The 26,940-nt window shown below is 43.6% G+C and overlaps 3 protein-coding genes across 3 annotated transcripts in view; 1 reads left to right on the top strand and 2 right to left on the bottom strand.

Annotated features, from left to right (window-relative positions):
• Positions 1-8,313: 8,313 nt before the first annotated feature.
• rsph4a (radial spoke head component 4A) lies at positions 8,314-10,719 on the top strand. Its single transcript, XM_071528006.1, has 7 exons — positions 8,314-8,393; positions 8,759-8,981; positions 9,069-9,371; positions 9,469-9,918; positions 10,023-10,167; positions 10,254-10,371; positions 10,485-10,719. The coding sequence occupies exons 1-7, from the start codon at positions 8,314-8,316 to the stop codon at positions 10,717-10,719; spliced, it is 1,554 nt and encodes a 517-aa protein (XP_071384107.1).
• Positions 10,720-14,987: 4,268 nt separating this feature from the next.
• Positions 14,988-26,667, bottom strand: rnf11b (ring finger protein 11b). The gene is made up of 3 exons (XM_071527980.1): positions 26,139-26,667; positions 16,308-16,477; positions 14,988-15,335 (listed from the first exon to the last, which is right to left on the bottom strand). Exons 1-3 carry the CDS (start codon positions 26,259-26,261, stop codon positions 15,164-15,166), a joined length of 465 nt encoding a protein of 154 aa, XP_071384081.1. The 5' UTR covers positions 26,262-26,667; the 3' UTR covers positions 14,988-15,163.
• Positions 25,670-26,940, bottom strand: part of ttc39a (tetratricopeptide repeat domain 39A) — a 33,333-nt gene continuing 32,062 nt past the window's right edge. Inside the window, exon 22 of the mRNA XM_071527978.1 lies at positions 25,670-25,728. Coding sequence (XP_071384079.1) covers positions 25,685-25,728 — 44 coding nt within the window. The 3' untranslated portion in view covers positions 25,670-25,684. The remainder of the gene's footprint in view (positions 25,729-26,940) is intronic.

Below are 26,940 nucleotides of genomic sequence, written 5' to 3'. Positions count from 1 at the left end.
GTAATCACAGTATAAGGGCTTAAAATCAACATATATATATGGCATAGCCTATAGGCTAATCAGCTATATGACAGAGTATATTGTCTTAAAATCAGTTCTCAGAGTATATGGGGTTTTTCTTAATTTGCAGTAGGCTAGGTCTAGATAAGATACCTATCAATATGTGAATGCAATTAACATTTTAATGTGACAGTGGCTTGATAGGCTGTTTTATCAATGCCACATGAATTGTTCGTTTTCATGTCCGCTTCCTCAAATAATTGGACCTATGTTTGCTTGTTTTTGTATGCGTCTTGACATTTATCATTTATCATTTATCATATCAATAAACAGGTATATTCTCGATGATGGTTTGATTATGTTATTTTCACCGTAAAGGGTTAAAAAAAAAAAACTGAAAGGTGGCAACAATTAGCCTTATATATTTTAGCCACGGGCACACGAGGACATGTGGGCTATATGTCATGTTAAACGTTTTGCTTTGTTACACTTTTATCCTGTAACACCTGGTTCCTTATTATTTAGCCTACGCTCTTTAGCAAACTTGGAAAATAGTGTCCGCTTGTTATTTGTCCCTTTATGATCCGAAATGCCCGGAGCTCACTGGAAATTGAAAACTAAAATAGTTGGTCCGGTTTAAGTTTAAAATCAGTAAGGAAACTCAAGAAGGATAGCCTACGCTTTGTTTAGTCAAGATGTAGAAAATTATTTTGTCCCCAGCTCCTATCCAGGCTACTATCTGTCTATACTGTCTTTTTAGCGCTCATGGTGCATTTTGGCTTTGCACTTACTGTAGGCTACCTTGATTTATTTTGGCTCATGTAGCTGCTGTAGCCTGTGCTGTGTGACTGCAGCATTTGTGTTGGTCATGGTTCCACTTTTTTTGCTCAAGTAAGCCTATACTCGTGAGAAAAGGCGCGACTTATCGTGGCTAAATACAAATGAATCAATAAACAACATAGGCTATATCATCTGGAAATCGCCCATCTGAAAGTTGACACTGTTCACTTTCAGTATAGTGGAAACCACCAACGGCTTTCATGCTAGGCTATGTTTTTTTTTTGTTTTTTTTTTTGCTATAGAGGCCATGTGAAACGCTCTGCTAGCTGCCACTCATTTCAAACACACACAGCTGTTCATCAACACAATATCATGAGTCAGAAAACTATCAGCAGAGACACTGCGTGCTTTCAACCTTCTCTCACCAGAAAATACTCACACACACACATAGGAAAAACAGACCGGGCGTGTGTAGTGCATCGAAAGTGAAAGTTCACGACTCAAGAGCTTGTTTCAGTTGGTAAAAAAAAGGCCTGAATAGAAATTGTGCTGCTCGTGTTGCCATTTTTCATGGTGTAGATCTTAAATGCATACATTCAGTTCGTTTGTGTCTGGGTGTTTACACATATAGCCTACTGACCCATCGTGCTCGTCCACCCCACCCCTTAGGCTACATCTACAGCAGGCTGGGCTAATATAGCCTACTGCACTGCAACACACACATTCGCCTTTTTGCCGTGCATGCGGCTGGATAAACATGAATAAATTAACATTAACATTGGGGCTCACACAGCCGTGTCGGGCTCACACAATGCTCTCTCTCTCTCTCTCTCTCTCTGTGTCTGTGTGTGTGTGTGTGTGTGTCGGGTGTGTTCCTTATTTAAAAATAGCCCGGCCTGCTGGAAACCCTGTTGAAATTTAATCCCCCACTCTCACATTTCTTTGCTGTAGCCTATTGCACCATGTTCTTACTCTGAGCTGATTTCGGGAACATTTAATAATTTAAATAATAGCCTAAATAATAAATAATTGGTTTTCTCAGCAGAGCACATTAACAAAGTGGACAAATCACCGAAATCCTTTTAATCGGAATATTCACAGTGTAAAAATAACCATGAATCCATAGCGACATTGAGACCATGCAGAATATTATTCAATTTACAAGGTAAAAACAGGCAATTAGCCTACGCAGTGGAAAAATTAAAGGTCCCTAACTATCACGTCTAGACGGTGATCATCATAAAGTAAACAACCAGTAATATGAAATTAATAAATTGTCATTTCAGATGAGCATTAAAGGTTAAATGTAGGCCTATAGCCTAATATAGACTATGTGTAATTTTTTTCTCACTGAAGCATAATATGACTAGTAGGCCTATAGCCTAAATATCAGCAGAGGTTCCCGTGAGACAAAGTGAACAGTGACGGCGCACGGGAGATTTCTGCATTCAAAAACACTGGCAAATGTTTTTGGTGTTGTTTGAAGGCCCTCTGACCACGCTAAGGGCCGTTCAAAAAATCTGGCAATTTGTTTTCCCTTGCTTACCTGCAAAAACACACACCGGAAAGTAGCCTACTAGTCGGTAGGGCGTTCTGGTAAATTAATGCATGTGAAATCCTCTAGACAGCTGGAATCCCCCCCCCCCCCCAATCCCAATCCCCAACAGATGAACTGCAAGAACTAAATTAAAAACTAGCAATTTCATTTTGAGCTATCTGTCCGCCAATCAAAGCGCAGTGTTTGAAATTTTAGCCTATATTTTCACTCTGAATTCTGACTGGATGATTCAGCTCCCAATATCAACAAAGGTCACAGTCAGAGGTCACGACTGTCTTTTGCCACAGAAACTGATGTGTCAGTTTTGAGACTGCAAGCAGTGCGCCCACTCCGCCCGGCCGCTGCCCGCCCCGGCAGGGTGCGGAGCGGCGTCTGGCTCGGAGCGGGGCGGTCAGAGTGTGACAGCAGCACAGCAATATAGCACGAATCACGACAACTTAGGCGCTCCTATAGCTACTTTAATTAGGGGGGCAATGTTTCAAATGATGTCCAAAATGGTAAGATTTTATGATATATACAATATTACAGTTTCAATGTCCTCCTAAGGTGATGGGGCTGAGTAAGAAACTGCATTTTCTTACAATAACGCTTTATGATGGCAGTGTGTTGTCAATGGAAATTATTTCCTTATATTTAGTGTTATTGGCAGGCGTCACCAGTTAGGCCTATACATCCAATTAGGCCCAGTCTCAAACATTATTAGCGAAGGGACATTTTGATTTGCAATTAAGTAGGCCTATCATGGAAAATGTGATGTAACTGGGCATTATAGGTTGTCTTCCAAAAAGGTGCGTGCATGGAGGCATGGAGGAGAAACATAGCCTAATTTTGTGGTTTCTAGAACAACAGTCCATTAAAATCACCCACCAACTGCATGAAAGCAGACTAAACAGAAGCCTGCCCTCTAAAGACTCTATCCTCATAAAACAAACAGCAGTCTGATGCTACTCACGAGGCTATGTGCTGTGACTTTATCTCATAAATGCCCCCCAAAAAAGTGAGTTTTGACTATCACTATCCCCAACTCTGCATGGGCAATAAGTTGAAACCTTCACACACTTTTACTGAAATGACACTGAGTGACGTGAGAGTATACAAAGGCATCTTTTAAGGAGCTGAAACAGTTTGTAAAAAGGTACAAAAAAGTGCTTCCTTGTGGTGTAACTTTTCGAGTGTGGGCCTATGAGGCTGGGGAAGTGCTGGATCATCCTATCACAGGTTCTTTTTATTTAAAAGAAAAAAAAGGAAGGAAGAATCAACCTTATATGGGAATCAGCTCACATGACTTTACTATAGAGTGATGATTGGCTGTAACATTGTGAGGGGGTTTGTCTCCTATGATCTGGGCAAGGCATGGCTGTGGTCTGCAGCCACTGAGAAACACCTGCCAAATGCCAGTAATAAACAAACAATATGCATTTAAACAGGAATCAGAAGAGGGATCCAATTCTCAGAAGTGTTGTTTTTCTGTGGTAAGATGTTATCTAGAGCAGAGGTGCAGGTCTGTGTAAAGGCCTATAGAGCTGAAGTCATTCTGTCTGTCACTTCTACCAAGAGGAGCAATACTGAGATGAGTGTGCTCTCTCTCTCTCTTGACTGAACTTATATCGACTGAACTATTATAAAACACTTTTAATTTTAATATTTAATTTGGTCATGCAAAGTAAGAAACTGGTTGGATTGCCTTTGATGTAAAATGCCTAAAAGGTGTAAAATTTACATTTTACAATTTGCATTTACATTTTAGGCATTTCTGATGATCTAATGTGCAGTGCCATAGTAAAGCAAACTCCAATTCCTAGATCACCCACATTATTACATTAGCAGCCATAAGGAGTGCAAAGGTCAAGGCCATAATATATTAATATTCCTGTGATATAATGATCATGCAAGAGAGAAATGCCATGGGAAGTGAAAGCAGGGAGAGAGACGATGCAGTGTGATTTCTTTGCACCAGTCGCTTTTTGGATTCAGCTGTCTGTGTTTGCCCTGTGTGTTTACAGGCTGACTATTGGACAGCAGCGCTCCCGGCTGTCTGGACGTATGACAGCTCTACGGTGAAGTTAAGTGATGAAATGTTGAACACAAGGCCCAGGTTGAAAATAACCAGATTTATTCATAATGTTTTCAAGCCTCAATGTCTACTGTATGCATATAAAAACAAATGTAGGCTACTAACATTGCCTCTTGGTTTTTATCTTCAGGTGCGTGCTGTGTGCATCTTTGCCATTCAGTTTGGTCAATTCAATTCAATTCAATTCAAAACTTTATTCAAGACTCATCTTAAAAAAGAGGTCATAGCAGGTGATGAGAAAAAATAGGCCAATAGGTCAGACAAAGGCCAACTGTTTTTGTTTTGTTTTTGTCACATGAGAAGATCCCTGTCTTCTCTTTGCTCTCTATAACTGTTTCTTGTTTCTTGGAACAGAGGAGCATGTAGTGTGGACTAAAAAAAAATGCGATCTAACATGGCGATCAACCAATCATAACTCAGGAGTTTGGGGTGGCAACTGGGCTGGCCAATCAGATTTCAGGGGCCAACCCTGGCCACTCCCTAGACACGCCCCCTGCACGCGACTTCCACTTTTCTCAGAATGTGTGTGTGTGTGTGTGAGAGAGAGAGAGAGAGTGTGTGTGTGTGTGTGTGTGTGTGTGTGTGTGGGTGAGAGAGACAGAGAGAGAGAGAGAGAGTGTGTGTGTGCTGGGCTCCCTCCACTGGTCTATTTCTGGTCTCTTTGTGAGCTGCCACATAATAAGGCCTTCTTTCTCTCCTTACCCTCAACTAGAGGAATAATGTCAGGACTTTATACTCACTCAGCATCATGAATAGGTTCATGGTATTTTTTCATATCGGAATCGGACAGGGAATTGCAAACAAGTTAATAATGAAACTTTTTTTTTCTGCAAGGTGGCCTGCTCAGGAGTAAAAGAGTGAATTCAAGTGAGCCTTCAGATCTGTGAATAAACAAGTTAGTAGGCCTATCACAAAATTTGAGCCAGCCTTATAGTTTATTCACTGACCCTGAAATGCAGACAGTTGTAGTTTGTAAACAGTTTTAAACTTTGTAAATAGTTTGCCCGCATTTTTCCTTGGTTTTCGCCGCCCCGCTCCCATTTATAGGCTATTGTCTACCAAATGATCACCGTCATTTGTTTTAGAGGGGTGGGCTATTTTAATAAAATACAAAGTTGTTTTTTGAAAACTTTCTATAAGTATTATTGTATTTTTGTAATTATAAATAAAGTAATAAAAGCACACCCCATTCATATAGCCTAGGCTGGTTGTCCGCAGCTTTTTATCGTGTAGGTTAATTTCGGAGCTCATGCCGCGCGGCGATGAATGTGCCATTTAACCTCCATATAATGCTGATAATAATGATGAAAAAATAATCGACCAGGGTGTTGTTGTATAGAGTTCATTATGTGCAAATCAAAAGTGCTAGCCTATATTAGCAAAGCAGAACAGAAAGATTAGCCGAAGCCTTAGTTCAGCTCCTGTACGCTGCACCTCAAAGCGCAGCACTAAGCTCTAAAATTAAATTAATACTTCAACACTGTGCAGAGTTATCTTTATCCCCAGGTTAAGTGTTTAAGACCTCAGAGCTGATTTATCTCACTCCACACTGCATCAGTGGGACCAGGGATAAGTTTTGGCATTTTGTTGTTAAGAGGACGCATGGTTAAAAATGATAGGCCTATGCTTTGTGGAGATCCAGCGGCATTACATTACATTGTTTATAACCCTGGTGTTTTTTTTTTGGTAAATTCAACCCTCTGAAGGTCTGGGTGGGCCTCGGAAAGTTCAGATGCCGTCACTTTTTCGACACTTTGTTGTATTATAGGCTAGACTTAGGCCTAATTTTGAAAAAAAGATTGAATTTGTTTTCCATGAATCTACACACAATAACGACAGAGCGAAAACACGCTTTTTGAAGTTTTTGCAAATTTATAAAAAAAAAAAGACAAATAGGCCTATCTCATTTAGATGGCGCTGTTGTCAGTCGAAAATGTCAACTTTTCACGAACTAAGAAAAACAGCCTTGTTTTTAGCTTGATGGTCATGCATTTCCAGTTCATCTAGTTGGTTTTGAAAAGGTTCCACGGATTTGGAGAAATTTCTCAACCGGTCTCTCCACAGATTTTCGAGTTCAAGTCTGGGTTTTGGCTGCAGGGCCACTCGGGGACATTCATTCATTCATTCATCCCCGAAGCCCCAGCGTTGTCTTGGCTGTGTGCTGAAAGATGAATCTTGGCCCCAGTCGGCCCTGTGCGCCCTGCAGCAGGTTTCTTCTCTGTGTTTGGCTCCGTTGGTTCCCTCAGCCTGACCAGTCTCCTCCCTGCCACTGAGAAGCATCCCCATAGATGATTATGCAGGTGATGAGCGGTAGCCTACCTGGTTTCGTAGCGCCTCCGCCATTCAGGCCAGAGTTCAATTTTGTCTCATCAGACTAGAGAATCATTTTTCCTTTTTGCTATCAGAGTAGTACGGAGCCCCTAAGGGGACATGGGTAAAAAAAAAATAAAAAAAATTTAAGTTTCTGGTGCGCACAGAAAACTATCTGGTGCGCACCAGAAACTATCCCGTGGGCACGAGAAAGTATTGCGTGCGCACGGGATAGTTTCTGGTATACTTTCTCGTTTGCCCATGTCCCCTTAGGGGCTCCGTAGAGTCCTTTAGGCTTTATAAAATCCAATTTCCGCAACCTATTAACAGAAAATGTTATCATCAAGTGAGATTTTTTTGCAATAGGCTATTGTGACTTAGCCTCGTATCTCATAATTATGATAAATTATTAATAGGCTACTATTACTATTACTAAGTCATAATATTGAGGGGGAAAAAATCAAACTTGGTGAAAAAAAATGTGCGGAAATGGGCTTTGATATCATTCAGCCTAGCGCCCATGGATGTATTAAACTCAGGCGGGCCTTCGTGTGCCTTTTATTCAGGCGTGGCTTCCGTCTAGCCACCTACCATAAAGACATGGTTGGTGGAGTGGAGAGGTCACTGGGTTCTTGGTCTCCTCGGGTGACCAAGGTTGCCTGGTGTCCAGCCCCCATGATTCGCAGTCTTTAGCACGCTTTTAATTTGCATGGCGATTCTCGTGCTAAAGACTGCGATTGCTTGGGGCTGGACACCGGGCAATGACCGAGGCCCTTCTTGCCCGGTCTTGGTGGTTCCAAACTTTTAACAGAAGGATTAGCGCAACTTTAACCAGAAAGGAGGAACTAATCTGTGAATTAATCACCTGGTTATTGGTTGGCATGACAACCTGCACACTCTTGCCCCTCCATAGCACATTAACCCAGTTAACCCGGTTGACCCTGGCCAGGGCCTGGGCTAAACAGAATATTAGTGTTCATGTGCAGGTGGAAACGGATCCGTTTTATTTATTTATTTGAGTATAGTCCACTAAAAATAGTTTATAGTTTTAGCCTATGTCTCAGTCGCAGAGGACAGAACAAAGTAAGGAGAGCAAGAGGGTGATATTCGAATTAATAAACATATTTTTTTATAAAAAAGATTCTCGCATTTAACTGAGAACATTATTATTCTAATTATGGTGATGATGAGGAGGATGATGATGATCATTATTATTATTATTATTACACCTATAATTATTATGGCTGAGCGATCCAAGAAGCCCCTGATCCAGTTCTTAACATCCATTTCCTAGTTTGTTTTTCTCCTGTGAAGCCTGAAGCCCGCTGGTTCCTTACGAGCCTAGCAACCATACTGTTTACCATAGCAACTTGGGAAAGCTCAAACTGGTGCCAGTATTTCCAGCTGTCCGTTGGTAATGATATTTTTACAGTGTTAACTCTGACCAGAACTCTAACATTTTTTACGTGTTTTCGGGTGTTTTGTGGGTCGTGTGGTCACTCCTTCTCCCGGCGGGTCGAGTCCAGTCGGACTGACTGGATGAAAGAGACAGAGGCGAGGAGCGATGGAGACACAGGATGAAAACCCAGAAATGAGTCAACAAAGACTGCAGGCAGCGGCCTCCTTCAAGGCTTTTATGCTGACAAATAGCGCAAAAAGCAACCTTAACCTGTAAGTAACGTGTGCCTGATAACGTTACAGTGGTAGGTCACGAATGCAGCCTAATGTTAGCTAGCTTTGCTAAGGCTAGTTACTGATACTGATGTACACCTATAACAGCACTGGGACGTTTTACTATATGTATCACTCCGCTTTACAGGTGTTCTAATATAAACAGTTCGTGTGATGCTTGGTAGCACTTGGTAGTGGAATCCTGCGGGAACTGTTTTTGTTGGCGGATACAAATAAAAGACAGTAAAAACGTCCCAGTGCTCATACTGTATATCAGCACTCATGGAATGCCTCCTGTCCAATCAAATTACTCGACCCGAACTAACTGTTGTATAATGCTTAATTGACTTTACTTAATGTTGCAGCTATGACCACCTTACACGTTTACTGACGAAGGTGATGGACGAGCGTCCGCAAAATGTGGTCGATGTGATTGAGGATATGAGCCGTGATGTGAAGCGGGGTTTGTTTGAAGCCAAGCAGAGCACCCTGCGGGACTCTCCTCAGACTACAGCCGCCCAGCTGCTGGCTGAACAGCAGCGCCTGCTTTTCACCAGGGGAGAAGAGGGTGACCAGGAGGATGAACTGGTATTGGCCACACACACCCACACTATTACTTACTGTATGCAGAGCCAAATTTGCACCACGTAACACTGATTGCCTGTCTTTCGTCAGATTGAAACACCTCTTCCTAACGTGAGCGAGGTTGGCTTCTACCTGGAGCAGGCCGGGGTGGGCCTGGGCAGAGAAGAGATGCAGAGGATATTCCTCGCGCTGAAGAAGCTTGTGGAGTCCCAGCCGCTGCAGCGTTGCCGACTTTGGGGCAAGATTCTGGGAGTAGAAAGCAATTATGTCGTTGCTGAGGCTGAGTACAGAGAAGGGGAAGAAGAGGAAGAGCAGAGCGCAGAGGAAACCGCTGAGGATGAGGAGAGAGAAGGAGAGACCCAGGATGATGAGGAGGAGAATGAGGAGGGGGAAGTGGTAAGTCCTCAGTGAATATACCAGATGATCAATGAAATGAGTAGTTTATAAGCCTACCACTCCTTTTACGTCTTATGATCTCTTTGTTTTCTAGGGTGATCCACTTCCTCGGTCAGCCTACAAGCCCCCCCCTGTGGTGCCAAAGGAGGCCATCCGAACAGGTGTTAACAAGTTTGTTTACTATGTGTGCAAAGAGCCTGGTCTTCCCTGGGTTAAGCTCCCTTCAGTCACTCCTGCACAAATCAGTGCCGCACGCCAGATCCGCAAGTTCTTCACTGGCCGGCTGGACGCTCCAATCGTCAGCTATCCTCCTTTCCCCGGCAGTGAAGCCAACTATCTAAGAGCGCAGATTGCCCGCATCTCTGCCGGCACACACATCAGTCCCCAGGGCTTCTACCAGTTCGGGGAGGAGGAAGGCGACGAGGAAGACGAGGCGCCACGTGACAGCCATGAAGTCAATCCTGACTTTGAGGGCATCCCGGTTCCTGAAATGGCCGAGTCTTTGTCCACCTGGGTTCATCATGTGCAGCACATCCTGCAGCAGGTAGAACTAAAGCAATCACATGGATATTTTTTTCAGGTAGTGTTCTAGTTCATTACGTGTGTGTATGCACCATGTACATTTAGTGGTAAATGTGGACTCTTTAGGGCCGCTGTACTTGGGTCAACCTCGCTGCAAAGCCAGAGGAAGAGTCTTATGAAGAGGGAGATGCTGAGGAAAAGGAGGAGGAGCCTGATGAGCCTGAGCCAGAGGCGGGACCGCCCCTCCTCACCCCCCTCTCTGAAGACGCTGGTCAGTCTTTGACTTGGGACATTTTCATGTCATACTGGTGAGCGTTGGTAAGGTATACAGTGTTGTTTAATATTTGTGCCTTTCAGAAATGTTCAGCACCTCTCCCTGGAGCTCCAAGATGTCCTCCACTCTCACCTCTCAGTATGCCCTCGCTGTTCTGCGCTCAAACCTCTGGCCAGGTGCTCATGCATATGCTTGTGGAAAGTAAGGACAAAGATTGGAATTCACGACTTTATGAAATCTATGTTTGATTTCACACAGAATGCTGAAGGCAGCATTTCAATTTACAAAGAATTATCTGCCGTTTCTTCATTTAGGAAGTTCGAGAACATATACGTCGGGTGGGGGCTGAAGTTTGCAGGGGAAGGGTTCACCCCATCTGTCCCAGCCATGCCGCAGAATGAATACCCCAGTGGACCAGAAATCACAGAGGCCCTGGACCCGACTCTGGAAGAGGAACAGGCACTGAAAGCAGCTTTAGAGGAGCAGCAAGCTGCCCAGGAGGATATGGATGACATGGATGAAGGAGAGGAGGAGGAAGATGATGATTGAGAAAGAATATTGATGAGAGCAGGGAGTGACACATTTCAACAGAGGATTCAAATATTTGAAAGTACTGTCTTTGTTCAGAAAAAGCCAAATAAATCAGTTTCCTCAGCAACATGATCTGTTATTATGAGATCAAGCAAATAGGGCAGTGGTGTAAACAAGGGGGAAAGGCATTTTGCCTTTCTGCATTTAGTAAATATTTTGCAGTAAGACTTACTGTACAGGCATCTGAAACAAAAACCAAGAGGGACAAAAGTGTTCAGTCTGAAAGTCCCTTTTACACTTTAATTTTGCTTCAACAATACAAATATAGTTTTTTACAGCTTCCAGCATTCATACAAGGTCCTTGAAGTGCAACACTTCCCTCTTTTGTGATTGAAAAGGCCTTGAAACGCCTTCCAGACACCACAAATAGGCCAACTTGTCATTATACGTGAGCCTTTTTGAACAACCTCAGTAACCAGTAAACCAGAGCTTAAACGAGAACTGAAATCGTTAAAATTCTGCATGCTAATGCCAAGAATATCTTACCCAAGGTCCATTTATATATCTGTGAATTTTACAAAATGATACTGGTAATAACCAAATTAAGGCCCTTGAATATCACCTAGGGATAGCTACATGTACACTATACATGCCATGTGTTATCAGAGCAATAAATAACATGTACTTTATTGTATTTAGTAGGTTGAGACAGATGTCAAACACTCGGATTTGTATGAAATGAATGAAAAATGAAACTATCATTCTTCCCTTTCTAGTGTCCTGACAGGAAATAAATCACACCAACTGGCAATAATGTTCCATTGCAATGTCTATTTATTTGCCTGTAGTACATATCATATGCATATGCTTACAAACAAGGAAAAGTCTAACAAGCATCCGTACGCAAACATATCAACACACATACCCCATACACATATCAGCAATCCTTGCTGTTTAATCCTGTAACAAAAGGAAAAATCCACCCTAAAACAGTATTCACTTGTCATTCCTGTGAATTTTGACATTTTTAGCCTGGATTATATTCTATCCCAAAACTCAAAATAAGAGTCAAGGCTCTAAACTGTGATCAAGCATCATGTTGTGGAGCTGTTCCATTGTCAGTGGATGGCAGATCAACATTGTGGACACTGATAGGTCCCAGGGTCATTTTCTGGGGATGTGAATATCTTTTTTCTATCAGAGCTGTTCGCATATCATAGGAAATAAAGCCTATTTGGGTATATAAAAGCTCAAACAAACTGAGTTCACAAAGATAGCCTCACCACCACTCACTTTCAACAGAGCAGCTCCATAAAGTTTCTTAATGACTTCATCAAAGATTGTAGTTTCTGGATTCTAGCTTTAGCAGAGTGTTATAAATCAGGATATGTACGTGGATTCAATTTTAAGGTAAACTTTTTCTTTGATTATTTTTGGGGGAGCTATGGAAAGATAGAAAGACACATACACAACCACATTGTTTAGCTTTCTTTTTGAGCCCAACCCAGCGTTTATTGCGTCCAGACTGAGATCAAAACCTCCCCCACTCCACAAAAAGGTTTGGCCTTCTGCCCTTGGATCCAACACCCATACTTGTGGTCACTTACTTGGCCAGCTGTACCACAGGACTGGTGCAGGATGCAGACGAAACCGTTGGGAACCAGCTACATAATCCCAGGAATTCTCTGAGAGAAAGGCAGATGATTTGACAGAAATCTGGTCCAAACACTGTGATACACCGACAATTCATTTATTTGTTCTGTGACAATGTAGTTGAACTTGGACAATTTTCACGATACACCTATTCTTCACAATATGACATGTACAATGATTGTGTAACTATCCAGCACTATTGCATATTGCCAGCTTGCCAGCAGCATTTCCAGTCTAAATTGTCTGTGTATCAAACCCCCTGTTGTTTCTTGAAGTTAGTTGGACTCTTCTCCACACGTTAGCAGCCGATAACGACCCTCACTCACATGTAACCTAAGGCAATGAAGCTCCACCTTGATGATGGAGAAAAATGTACAACATAAAGAGTAAATTAGAGAAAAGTACTGTGCAAAAACCAAGGTGCTTACTGCCACCTCCACCCCCCACCCAACCCCCATCTTTTTCAAATACACACACACACACGCACACACACACACACGCAGAGGCAATAAGGCCTACTACAAACACGCACACACAGGTACGCACAGACAAATACACAGATCACTAAAGGCGTGTTTTCAAACTCAGTGTCAGATCTGTATCATGCCCTCTATGCAGGGGGCGCTAAGATGAATAATATTTTTACTACACTATGTCCTGCATAATTCAGAGTCTTACTGACTCACTTAAATGTCAAAGTTACCAGGGAGGATGAAAATAGAAATTAACGTTTGTATGTCTTTGTGCTTTCATCGTAAACTGGGTGACTTGGGCTAGAGACATTTTAGAGTATGACAAGAGGAAATCGGGTAGATTGAGGCCTCAACGTCAGTGTGTGAAGTAGTGCATGAAAATAATTTTCAATGCAAGAAAAACTGACACTGTCTCACGTATGAATAGACATAGCCTTTCTAAACTGAGGAGAACATGTTGTCAGCAATGTATAATTGCCAGTTCTAACCACATTAGGTACACACACACCCTCACTTGTACACACGGACTTGCTCATCGCCACATCAAACCTATCTCATATACACAACCCATGACCAGAGTCGCTCTTTGTCACCAGCGTCCTGATAATGTCATCTGCCAGCATTAACCGTCGCTTCCACGTGTGTTTGTTTTAGGTCTGGTTTTGTGAACGAGCCAAGTGCCTCCTGCTACAGAACAGGATGTTTCCTCTCAGGTCTACATGGTACGTGTTATCCTTTCTGTGTGACCGGAAAGTCAAACACTTGTCCTTGGAATTACAGGAGTCTTAGTTAATATAACAGGGGTATCAACTGTGGAGTTAAGTCAGTAGTTTAGTTTATGTCACCAGTTACACATTCTGTGAGCCACTCTTGGGACACAGATTCTGTGGCTTTCATCACTGAGGTTTGAAAAACATTGTATTGATAATGGGTATGTGGGTAAAACAAACCACATACTTCACTCCCACGTTAAGTACTGAACTGAATGCATATGCTGAACTCTTCTCACGAGTCCGATGAAGAAGTGCAAATATCTCTCCGATTTGTGTGAATGGTGTGTGCATCACTCATTTGATAACCGGTCCACGAAACTGCTTGTGCTTTGGCCAATAATTTGAGAACTCACTGTGACTCAGCAAGCCATGAAGAGTATATAGCTTGATAGCAATAGTATGCCAGCTATACATCACATTAGTGACTAAAGCACATACTTCCCTTTGCCAAGTCTGTTGTATTTTTTCCTGTGTTGTTGGTAAATATTGGTTCAACAGAGCCCTTATGCCGACTCGCAAAACAAATACAGAACAGATTTCACAAAGCCACAGGACAGTCAAATCAATCAACCAACCAATCTTATTTTTCTCATAAGATATCTATACAGACAGAAAGCTCTAGGCCTGTGTGTAGAAGACAAGTGGAGGCCTATCATACGTCCACAGAAGACTTCTGCTCCTTTGTGGCAGCAGTCTGATGTCTGTCTGTAGCTGTCTTTAAATCAGATGTCTGCGTCTCTAGCAGTCTTTGCAGCAGATAGGAGTCTGTAGCGGGCGTCTGTATGGGGACAGATCTAAATGTCTGGTAGGTCCTGGGATCCTGTATGGGGCATTTATTCTCCCTCCCCCCGTCTTGTATGAGATTCCAGTTATCAGGCTTCAGCGGTCCAAGAAACACAATATACAGCCTGATGATGGTCAGATGTCCTTCCTCCCGCATATTCAACGGTCCATTTCAACGGTGGGGAGTAAATAAGGGAAGTGTGTGAGTGTGTGTGTGTGTGTGTGTATAAAAGCGGATGTTGGAAATGTGTCTTAGTCATAAGAATTAACAGTCATTCCATTCCTGCTGACTTCTGGCCTCAGTGCGTCTATCCTCACACTCTCTCTCTCTTTCACCTCCCTTCTTTTCTCCTTTCGTGCCTCCCACTCCTTCCTGCTCTTGCCTTTAACACCACCTCTCCTTGCTCTTATCCATTCATCCCTCCACTCCCTTCCCACATGCAATCCTGTCCAGCAGGCCTACCGAGGAACTCAGATGCACACACACACATACACACACACACACACACACACACACACACACACACACACGTGCGCGCGCGCACACACACACACGCACACACACAAACACACGCACAGAGTCTTCACAACAAGATCATCCCTGCACTACTTTGATTTATCGTCTGGAGCCAATATCACCAACTTTGACCTCATGACTAAGCCAGGGTATGGGTTCCCCGTCAAACAGGCTGGAGGGTGTGTGCATGTCCATCTGTGTGTGTACATGTGTGCGTCCGGTCTGTAGCTGTGTACATGTGTGTCTGTGGGCACGTGTGCATGTCAGTTGGTCTCATAGGAGGAGAGCAGCGCGGCGTCCACAGGCTCCATGCAGGAGGGGCAGGTGAAGGATCTCATCAGCCAGTCGTCTATACAGTCCATGTGGTAGATGTGCATGCAGGGCAGGAACCGGATCGGGTCTCCGTACACAAAGTCCATCATACAGATCACACACCTGCAACAGGGAGCACAGAAACACTCATTTTCAACTCAATGCTACATTTTCTTGGCAAGAGGACAACACAAAAATGCGGGGAATAATGGAATGGAGAAAAAACATTGAACGTGCAGTTCAGAAACACTGGCATATATTGTCCAGTGATCCCACTGTGAGTCATGCTTTTCAGAGCCCCCGTATATTTGCGACTAAACATGCCAGCAAGGCTTGGAGATGAGTGCATCTGATTTATTGTTTAATATTTTCACTGGCCCATAGTACAAAATGGAACAAAATTAATTTATTGATAAATATGAATGACTCAATGATTTCTTCACCGGATGCTCAGATTTCTGGCTTTCAAAACTCACTTTCTGGCTGGTACTCTCTATTTTGGAACAAAAACTCCCCATTGGAATTTCAAGACACTTCCCAGCCTCCCCCCAACCCCCCCCCCCCCGCATCCTACTTGCATTTTCAGTTTTGCTAAATGATAATGCCAGTGATCAGCTACAAATGCCAAAACATCTCATTCGGCTACACAAGAGACTTGTGTAGGAGGAGACGATGTTTTACATCCAATGTTTTAGAATATAATTTCGCCAAATAGCATTTTTATTGATAGAAGAGAACACAGCGGAGGATATGTTGTGGAATCTGTTCACCACCATGGTAAATGTAAGTTTTCAGGCTATTTTCGTGGCCTCATTCAAATGAATGGTAAGTAAAAATCTGAACGCTACAAACTCATCCAGCTGCATTCAATCATGGTGAGTAGTTTATATTCTGGTTTTCATGGTGGTCAAATGCCAAATAACCTCCATGTTAAACTAAGTGGAATATTGCTTTAAGGCCTGGAATTCAGATAATTCAACTTAAGACATTTTAAGGACATATAGCACCCTGCTTGACATGGATCACCCAGCTGAAGAAGCCTCCCTACTCCCTGAGACCCAGAACTGTGTCTGACCACCCAGGGTTTCTACTCACTCTCTGATCTTCTTCTCAGAACCGTCCCGTCCTGGGTCGTACACGCCCTTGGGGAGGTGCTGGATGAGTCCGATGCGCTGGGCGATGCGGATCTGCTCCTCCTCTGTCAGCTGGGTGGCCAGCCGGGCCTGGCTGGGCGTCGGGTGGTAGACAGGCACGTGGATCTGCTCCTGCAGGCAGCGAGAGAGGAGGACATGTGCCAGAGTTAGACTCTTAACAGTCATCTACTTAACCTACATCAAACAATTGTGTAACATGAAGTTAGTTGGTAGGTAAAGGCAGGCTCCTGAGGAGGATTTACAGAGACAAACATACACATGATAACTAATGATTCTTTACCACTGGTTCACACAGACACCCTCCAGCAAAACCTGTTGTATAGACCAACTACAGCTCTGATGTTTAGCAATGAAATCCATGCTGAGGGAAGAGTGCATGTGTATACTTCCGGTTTGCAAGTCTCAGAGACAAAGTTAGACAGAGAACTGGTTTGTAGCGTGAAAGAGAACTGTGAGGAAATACCTAATGTTGCATTAAGGCTAATATTCCCATTTCATAACTAGTAGAGTCGCTTACCCAACCTGTCTCCACCCTTTATTCTAGCACTGTGAGATGATGTTTTTAAATAAAAACAGTAAAACCTCACCCTTGTTACTGGGAGCCATTGTTTGACAGTAAACACACACTTCGAACAGCTACCAGGCAGCACCAGCAGAAGAAACCACTACCTTATCATGAAACTTCCCTTTGGTTATATTGTGGCATATTTATGTTACAAACAAATTCTCTGAACCGGGGCATAAGCAGCTTGTTTTAATACTGAGGAGAAGAAGAATGTCACAACCTGCCAATGCAGTAGTGATAAGCTTTACTATGTCAATCCCTCACCCTGAAGGAAAGCTTTCACCTCGGCTTATTACACACTGAAACTACTCAGTTGACTGTGAGACAGTTTCACAATCCAATGCACATTGTTTGTTGTTAAATATGTAGCCCTCTAAAAAAGAAGCCTTGTGAGACTGAAATGCTCACAATGACTACTTGTTAATAATACATGTAATAATTAATAATAATAAATGTATATAATTATTAGCCAACAATATTTCTGGCCATGTTTTGGAGATATTATATAGGCCAGTAGGTGGCAGTATTTCCGCATGCCTAGTCCAGACAGTTAGTACAGCAGAAAGCTGTGGGTGTTTTTACTTGACTTGCCTAGAGATGAGAAATACTTGCTATTGATACCTTTTAAAAGCATAACCGACTTGTTGAATTGTTAATGGTCTGAAAAGCCTTTAGCAGACTTAACAAACTTGTTTTATAAAACAGGGTTTATATATGAATTGAACTTGACTGGGGTTTGATCACCACAGAGTATGAGCCTAATGTGTGTGTGTGTAATGAAAGAGTCTGCAGTATGAGCTCTGGGAAAGCTCTATAGCAGGATAAAACACTTTCACTGTCAACTTTCCTGGGGGAGTGTTATCTTATTAGAAAATCAAGTTTATGTGATCGAGCTTAAAATTGGTAAGCCCCTAGAAGTTGCCCTGCACTAAACTTCAAAGCAGACCCGTTATGCTTGGGTTAACAGGAAACTCCCTTTGGTTTACAAAAACTAAAACTTGCACCTCCTGCTCCTCTCTAAACCCAATCTTCTATTCTTCTACTCGTCCCTCTCACTTTGCAGACTATCACAGTGCCTCTGCCTTGTCCTCTCCCTTCCTTCCTTCCTTCCTTTCCTCCGTCCATTAATTCAACCTTATATTCATGTATCTCTTGCTACATGCGGCCTCTCATGCTGCGTGTAGTTCCTCCTCTCCCTCCCTCAGTCCATCCTTCAATCCATTAACTCCCTCTTCCTCCTCCTGTCTACCATACCTTCATGTCAGGCAATTCAGAGGAACCAACAACCAGGTCGTGGATTAGGCTAAATCCACTCAAACGGCAACCAGCGAGCTCCTTCATTAACCGCCTGTATATCCACACTCCAGAGACGACCTCTTGACACCAAGGACAAGACACTTGACAAGAGCTGGAGGGATCAGATAGGTGTTAGCCTAGTGGCGGCTTCTGATAAGTGAGCTGAAAATCTATCTGACACCATGCTGTTTACACTAACCTGCCCCTTCTGATCCATTTTCACCAGATGGCAAGTAAGTAGCTAATGACCTAGACCTTGGCTTGTTACAAGAAAACGCCATAAGAACGCTGCATAGACTTTTGTTTTTGTCATTATTTGCTCACCCTCATGTCAGTCGAAACACTCAATCACCCCGAGTAGGCTGATTGAGTGACATTCCCCTTAGGTAATGCCCTGTTATATACACAGCTACACCTATGAACAGATGGGAGCAGCCCAGTACAACTACAGCCATCTACTGTTGGCTACTGAATAACTCCATTAGCAATTTATGAGAATAACATGACAATGCTATCATGGGAAAACCCTGTAATTTTAGTCTTTTTTTAAATTATATTGAAACATAATGTGCAGTGCTTTATTTAGAAACCTAGTGAAAATTAATTGCGTGATCAATTTCAAAGTGCATGGTCATTACTTTGAAGATAGGTCTATTTTTAATCCCTGAAAAGCTAACTTTTTGAAGAGTTTTTCTACAGTTTTCATCTGAGATTAGCAGCAATGAGCAACTCTCCATTTCCCATGTTTTTCCCTTGCTGGAAGGCCTGTAGCATTCAACATGTTAGAAGCATTGCCCTAGCTGGCTGGGTCACTACTCAAAACCCATGCACAACAATGCCTAGCTAGCAGGCAGCCTCTCAGCACCGCAGCGTTCAAAGCCATGAGTCAGCATGGCTTTAGCAGCTGAGGCTTTGTCAAAGCGCTGGGCCGTCCCTCCCAGTCCAGTCTGCCTTTCTCCTGACAGCCACACCCCTCGTCTGTGTCAAAAACAGACGGCAGCCAGGCAGCGGGGATAAAAGCTACAGACAGTGGCTCGATGGAGCGGGGGCAGCAGCTGTAGCGTGTGTGTGTGTGTGTGTGTGTGTTTGTGTGTTGGGGTGGTCAACTGTGCAGTAGTCAGCAGTGTTTTTGTTGTCATATGCCTCCCTCCTCCCATCAGCTGGGATGTGACAACTGTTTATTAGGTGACCTTGGGTTGACCAGAAAGACAACAGTGAGAACGAGAGAGAGAGAGAGAGTGTGAGTGAGAGAGAGAGAGAGAGAGGGGAGAAAGAGAGAAAGAGAGAGAGAGAGTGGGAGAGCAGGGGTGGCGGGGTGAGAAGGGAGGCGGGAGGGACAGAGAGGGAGCGACCTGAGCCCTGGTCTCCTCTGCCAAGCATGCTGGAGGCAGCTGAGCCAGACACACAGCAGCAGAAACTGTCAGCCTGCCAGGCCCCGGGCTGCTAATGGAGAAAGGGAAGGGAGAGGAAGATCGAGGATGGGTAATGAGTGCAGAGAGAGAGAGAGAGAGAAATACTCATGAACGGAGATAGTTACCCTATCTCTCATCCATCACTAATTGAAGGAAATCCAGAAAAAGAAGAATAGGAAAGTGGAAGATAGAGGCACTCTCAGCCCACAAGTTCAATAACAGCTCTGGTCTCCACCCAGATATTTACACTTCAGATCCAAGAGCTTACATCACTCTCTCACACACACACACACACATCACAATGAAGCATTCTCTACCAGTGTTGATAAGGGAAGGTCTGATCAACAAAACCCAACAGCCCAGTGTCCCCCCTGGCTGTATGTGTGTGTGTATGTGTGTGTGTGTGTGTGTGTGTGTCTGTGTGTGTGTGTGTGTGTGTGTGTGTGTGTGTGTGTGTGTGTGTGTGTGTGTGTGTGCACGTCAACCTTATGAAGAATGAGAAACCAGGCCAGGCCCACACAGACAGGAAGCATGACTGGGCAAAATCCCTCCATTGGACATTGAACATTACCAAAAGAAAATTCTCACATTTAGCCTGGCCAGTCTTCCATAAATCAACCATATGCATTGCAGGAAATATCTACTTGCCCTAATTGGTGGCTGACTCTGTGGTGCAACCTAAGCAGCATCAATGTGCACTTAAGGTGAAACAACACCAGAAACCGAAGCGCTCACAGGCTCTGAAATGTTAGCCCTCTGTCTAGAGACTGCAGAGTAACAAAATCCTTGAGCAGGACCTGCAGACACCTGCACACAATACAGGCAGGCATGCACTCAGCCTCTCACACAAATATGCACACAGTCAAGAAAGGCAACAACAGGGGGAGGAGGATGGACATTAGCATTACAGGATGTTTATCTGATAACAGGATAGGCTGACAGTGTGAGCGTAATGGTATGTGTGTGTATCACATTATTTCATCAGTCTGGTAAAAGCAGGAAGTCGATACCAGCTCTATGTAGGCTCAGAGTATTAGCCCTAATGTTTGCACACACAATTCATGAATATATACACACACACAAAGAACCCACAGTCCAGCAACGCACAGTCAGAAACTACTATGGGGTCCTGACAGGTAAACTTATCTTGGTGCAAAAAAGCAAAACAAACAAGTGCAAGGTGAGGAGAAAAAAACATTCAGGAACCCCAAAAAACATACCCTAATCGTAGATCTTGTAGTTAACAGCCAATTGCAAATAGTGCCAGCCAATGAAAATGAGTTATAGGGAGCGGTGACAGTCTGTACCAGGCTAAACAGACTTCCACAGACCTCAACAGCCTTTCATTGATTTTTTTTACCCCGAATATATCGACCGACAAAACACCCCCGACCCCCATCTGACCTCCTGCTCCAGTGATTTTATGAGCTGCGGTCGGCAACTGGCAATCGCAGGGAGAGACAAGAACTAAAGTGTGAGAAAAGGAGTCGAGGAGAGGAGAAAAGAGGACTCAGTGGTCATTTGAGTCTCGGCCCTTGTGGTGAGAGTTCAGGAACAGCAACCTCTGTGTGGCTGAGCAGCACCATGTGTCAGCCAAAGCCGGCAGACTATGTCACTGACCTGCAGCACAATGCCTTGTTTGTACCCCCCCCCCCTTTCCTGTTACCATATCAGGACTAAACAGTAGGTAATTCATCATAAAGGCTCTCTGTTGGGGTGAAGCACTGCCTTACATGGCTAAACTCAAGACCATATCTGATCTCAATGACTCACTGGTGCCTGCTGGGAAAACAAAGTGCATAGTGTAACTCATCTGTCCAACACATTACTGTTATCTGAACAAAATGAGGAAGTCCCTCTCTCTTCCTGCTTTCCCCCGCCGTGGCTGCCAGGAGACTGACCACCTGAATGGAAACTGTGAAAAGGCAGCAGACCACAGCAGCATGTACACTTGAAAGAAAAAAAAAAGTGTGATTTTTAGCACATCTGTGAGTGTGGTTTGGGACAACACATTTTCTTGTTACTTTTCACAACAACACGTTACAAAAATGTCTTATTGCCGATATACAGTACGCTCATACAGCGTGCGTTTCTTTTCATGGATGTTGTGTTGAAAAGTATCACGTTGTCCCGAACTACACTCACAGATGTGCTGAAAATGACCCATAGTTTTTTTTTAAGCTTAGCCACAACCACTCAGAAAACCACTCTCGTTTAATTTTTCATCTCCTCTCCTCCTCCCTTCCTCCCATCTCCCATGCTTTCTCTCCTCTCCTCTCCTCTCCTCTCCACTCCAGGTTTGACAGCTAATTAGAAAGCACCTCCAAAGTAAACTTTCTTGCCTCAGTGCCTCTTACAGAGTTCGATGGGCTCAAAGCAAAGTGCTGACAACAAGCCTTCTCATCTTCGCGGCAGTGTGTCTGGGTGATAGACTCTGCTACACAGCACTGTTTGTGTGTGTGTTTGTGTGTGTGTGTTTGTGCGTACCCCCAGGACTACTAACCCCTCTGAAGGGAGATTTAGTCTTGTCTTCGACCAGAACAGCAGGCGCTGCTTTGCTGTGTCTTAGATCATTTTCTACCCTCTAGTCCTCACACTCACACAAACTAAATGTGAGAAAGACTGAAAAGGGGAGTGCATTAAGAGAGAAGCAACTGCAGATACATGCAAACACACACACACACACACACACACACACACACACAGACAGAGTGGGTCTTTTCATGTCTACAAGGTGTTCCAGCCAATGAGGTCAGGCCATAAAGCAAGCTGACAGCGGCATAATGGCCTTTGTGCCAGATTGAATGTGATCAATAAAAACTGTCACTGCTCCCATCTCTTAGGGGGATGAGGTTGAAGGGGACATTTCTAGTCATACCAGGGGGCCACACACACACACACACACACACACACACACACACACACACACACACACACACACTTTCCCACTCTCAAATGCAAACACACAGGGGTGCCTTATCTGCTGTAGCCCAGACCCACAGCGATGAGTCAGCACTCTTCTCACCAGCTGCTTTCCAAATCACCGCACTCGACACACAACGCGCTGTAAGTAACGCTCACACACATCTCTGCGCGCCGACACATGGGCACACACTAACACCAACTGCCCTCGCAACATTACAACCACAAACAGAACTGCACTTCCCAAAGTAATGGAGACAACAACACACACACGCACACACACACACACTTTGAAATCATTTTGACAAGACGTTAAATGGTCTACTAAGTGGTGGGCTCAGAGGACTGATCTCATCCACTTAGCTGATCACCATCCATCCATCTATCCACCCTTCCAACAGTTAGGTCACTGTGCCTAGTTTCTGGGAACTGGGGACCTCATAGGGCCCTTTCTTTGTTAGACCTATGACTCAAACAAGCCTTTTAGTGCAAAAAGCCTGTCTGTGCACTGCGTCTTTTCAGCCAGGAAATTACACAACGGCACCACACGCAGCCTCTGGCATGGCAGAGGGTAGCTCCAGATGCGGGAATTCCACCTCCTCCGAATCACTGCCGACCACGGATTCCCAGGAAACACAGTCTGATGGGAATCAGTCTGACAGACAAGTTCAAGGTGGAACAGACATTCATAAGCCTCAGGATGAGTGTCTGAAAAGGGGAATGCAGTTAAATTGTTCAGTGTAGGCTATAGCCTATGTATTGTCGATATCCAATGAGTGTCTAGATCGGAGACAAGTTTGTGATGATGTGTTTCATTGCATTCTTTTACACGTATGACAATAAAATGAACTTGAATTTTTTATGGTATTAGGATAACCTACTGTTTGGACTGTGGTGTTACTAGTCTACTTTTGGACCTTAAGCAGAAACTGGGTTATTTAAGCCTGAGGGGGATGCCAGGCAGAAATGGATGACAAGGTTCCTATTGGCATTGGAATGTGAAACAGGCGCATAGCGTTCTGAAAAAAGGCAGGTGGATAATCTGAAAGGGGGCTAGAAAACAGTTAACGGAAAATGATGTATGACTGCAGTTTAACAAAAGCTTTTGACGTACAAAAAATACGGACTACGCTGCATAAAAAAGACGGACAGCCCTTCGCTCTCCGTCATCTGTCAGTGTATCAGCTCCATAGAGAATACATTGGCTCAATCTGTTTTTGACAGACACATCCGTTTTTGGCCGCCCCCTAAAATTAACAGACACCATTTTAGCCCCCCTTCAGTCCCTCTTCAAATGTATCCAGGACTTCCAAAGTGAACTGAGCTGAGCTGAGCTGTGCCTCAGGCCCAAAAAATGTGTCCTGTGTTTTCAGACTGGGTTCAGATGCTAAAGGTGCTGATCACTGTGGTCACAAAGCTAAAGGGAAAGGATTTTAAGACCTGGCAGGTCTGAAAGAGCTCTTTATAAGCAGGTTCTAACTAGTTAGTTAACTCTCTTCTGCTACTCTCCGTATTAGTGTGAACAAGTTGTGCATTATAACTTTCTGAATTCAGCTGAAACCTAGTCAGAGCTCTTCTGTGGAAACTAGGCTATGTCCTAAGCAGGGTTAGGTCCAAGTGTGTCATTTATCATTCTATCTCTCTCTATCATACAGGGGTTGGCTGGCTTAATTACATACTGTCATCACACCAGACATGACATATTCTTGGCAAGACCTAGAAATGAAGGCGTAACAAGGAATCCTGCCCCAATTCTGCTATTATCTTTAACTGTGCCCTGATGCATCCCTTCTGTGTTACAATCCATTCTGATAATCACTGACAGTGATTATGCGAGTAACAAGTTGATAGTGACTGAAAATCATGACCTGTACAGCAACATGACCAGGTAACACTCAAGTGTACATAAAACACCACTGCTCTGATGACCAAATCAATAATGGTGCCTTAAGGTGAAGTGAGAGGCATTAAAGGCCAAAACAGGCCATCTACACCACCACTGGTAATTGGTCAAGATGCACTGGGGGCTGATGTTTAGGAGCAGCTGAGTCAAGAGAGCCAAGTCAATTTAACATGTAGAATCAGTGTTGAGAGTTTGTTAGATCTGGGCATTACAAGCCAATCATCAGTGTTTTTTACATTTCAATATCTTGCGGCACAATTAGCAAAATGAAATATGTTTTGCAAATGACTGCCGAGACATTTCACGTTAAACTCACCATTTGTAGATTTTCCTTCAGTTTCTTGACTTTCCTTTAAATTTCCAATAAATATGATTTGAGTCAAAAAAGTACATGTGTGTGGACATGCATATGCATAAAATAACTGAAAACTTTATTTTGAAATGGCAGCTTTACACCATGCTTTCCACAAATCATTTTGCACAGACTCAGGAAATTTTGCACATGAGGCTTGATGGAAAGATCAAAAGACAACAGCTGACTGTAACAGAAAGAGTGACGTCCCCACTTGAGCAACCTGATAGATACGATTTCAACACTGTTGTAACAAACTGACAACATAGCTTTTGCACTTGGTTGGTCTGTTGGTTCTAATAGGCTATCTGACTTTAACAATTAAGTAGCCTTCTCCAATCAGCCATGAACTCTCCTGCTGCACTGACCTGAGATCGCCTTCAGTTTCCCATGCTTTAAAAACACTTATCTTAAATCTACAGATAAGACTTGGCTTAACCCAGTAACAGCAAACTCCTAGCCAAGGCCTTACATAACGCATACCAGCCACTTCTTAACACAGAAAAACATACAAGGGCAGGGTAACACCAGACATCATATTTACAGTTATAGCATGGCCAGTCTTGTCAGTGGGTGATCTAATTCTGGAAATAACACACGACAAACAAAGTTGCTGCCCTGGGGAGATCACTAAAACAAGCAGCTGACAAAGTTATGACAGTCATTCCTTTACAAAAACGACCCTTTTAAAATGAGAACTAGGGTTTGTTTCTTCAGGACCAAGAAAATACATTTCATACTCCATACCAAAATATGTCAAATGCGCATATGGCTCTATCACTAAACACAGCGGGTGAAAGTGAACTAGTTACAGCTGCCTAGGTTTGTTACTTTCATCACTACTGAATTTGAGCCAAAACTGCATGATTCACTGTGCTGAGTGGAGACTAGGTGATGATATTATGCTTCTATCATACCAATGAAGGATGAATCATATTATGACTGCGGTGAAATGACAGACAGAGACAGGACTTTCGGATATAACAAAGAGGATTATTGTCAAAGCCAGTAGGAGACAGGGTCAATGGGCTGGGTTGCTGGTGCTGGCCGAGGGTGATGTTGGATCTGTAAACAGCAGGCCTAGCTTCTCATATCGTCTGTTTGTCATCAATTTTTGGTGTCTTCTCCTTCTCTATCAGCTATACAGAGTCTGTTGTAAGGCGGCCATGGCTGAAAGACTGGTAAACTGGGCCAGACGTGCCATAAAATATCAAATTAACCAAGCATCTCAAGTCCACCGATTCACTGAATATTGTCAACCTTGTGAAAAAAACAAAGCTCAGCTGGTCGTGGCGATGGTCTCCACAGTTGACCAAAGTTACCTGATAGGGGGGCGGTGGCTCCTGGTCGGGGTCAGCCCCGTCCCCGTAGCTGGCCCGGTCCGACTGAGATTCGTGTAGCAAAGAAATATCATCCGAGGTCGGAGATTTCAGACAGTTTCCCATCTCCGTCCTCTTCAAACTCTCCCCTCTCTCGGTGTCGCTTTACTACAGAGTAGATTTCACGGGCCACTTTCACTGATATTTCAGTGAATACACGCGATGTGAAGACAATCGATTGGGTTTTTCCATACACAGCTGATAAATCTCCTCTCCCAGACGACGGGAGGGCTGTTCAGTTCAACAAAAACAAAACATCCTTCAGCTATCAGCTACCAACACAAAGAGCTAGCCTGCTAACACTAGCTAGCACTCGCAGAAGAACATCTACTCGTTAGCTAAAGCGACGACTGAAACGAGCTCACACAAACTGATGTCTCTTGAGGCAGTAAAGTGGCGAAATTATTGATAGCTCTCACTTAAACTGACAAACCTAATTCCCGTTCCCTGATTAAAGACCCCTTGACAGGGACTTTCCACTTTGCAGCTCCCGAACGATAGAAAAGTGGTGATGTAGCAACACGAAGCACCGCCCCCCAGAAAACGGACCAATGAGCTTTCTTCTACATCGAGGAAGCTATTGTCCAGCGCCAATCAGATTGCTGATCACATTGCCCTTTGCTAAAAACATAAACACAGAGCTAAATCGATAAATGTATCTTTGTAACTGGAATTTCAGAGGAATTCCTCTTTCTTGCTCCTTTGAGTATTTTTAATAAAAATGAGATGTGTATACTATATATCC

Source organism: Centroberyx affinis, unplaced genomic scaffold (assembly GCF_046629955.1).
Source record: "Centroberyx affinis isolate AG114_WGS23_722 - 3 ecotype Tasmania unplaced genomic scaffold, CSIRO-AGI_Caff_v1 ptg001599l_1, whole genome shotgun sequence".
Lineage (NCBI taxonomy): Eukaryota > Metazoa > Chordata > Actinopteri > Beryciformes > Berycidae > Centroberyx > Centroberyx affinis.
The sequence above is the reverse complement of the archived record's forward strand: the minus strand, read 5'-3'. Positions and strand labels throughout refer to the sequence as shown.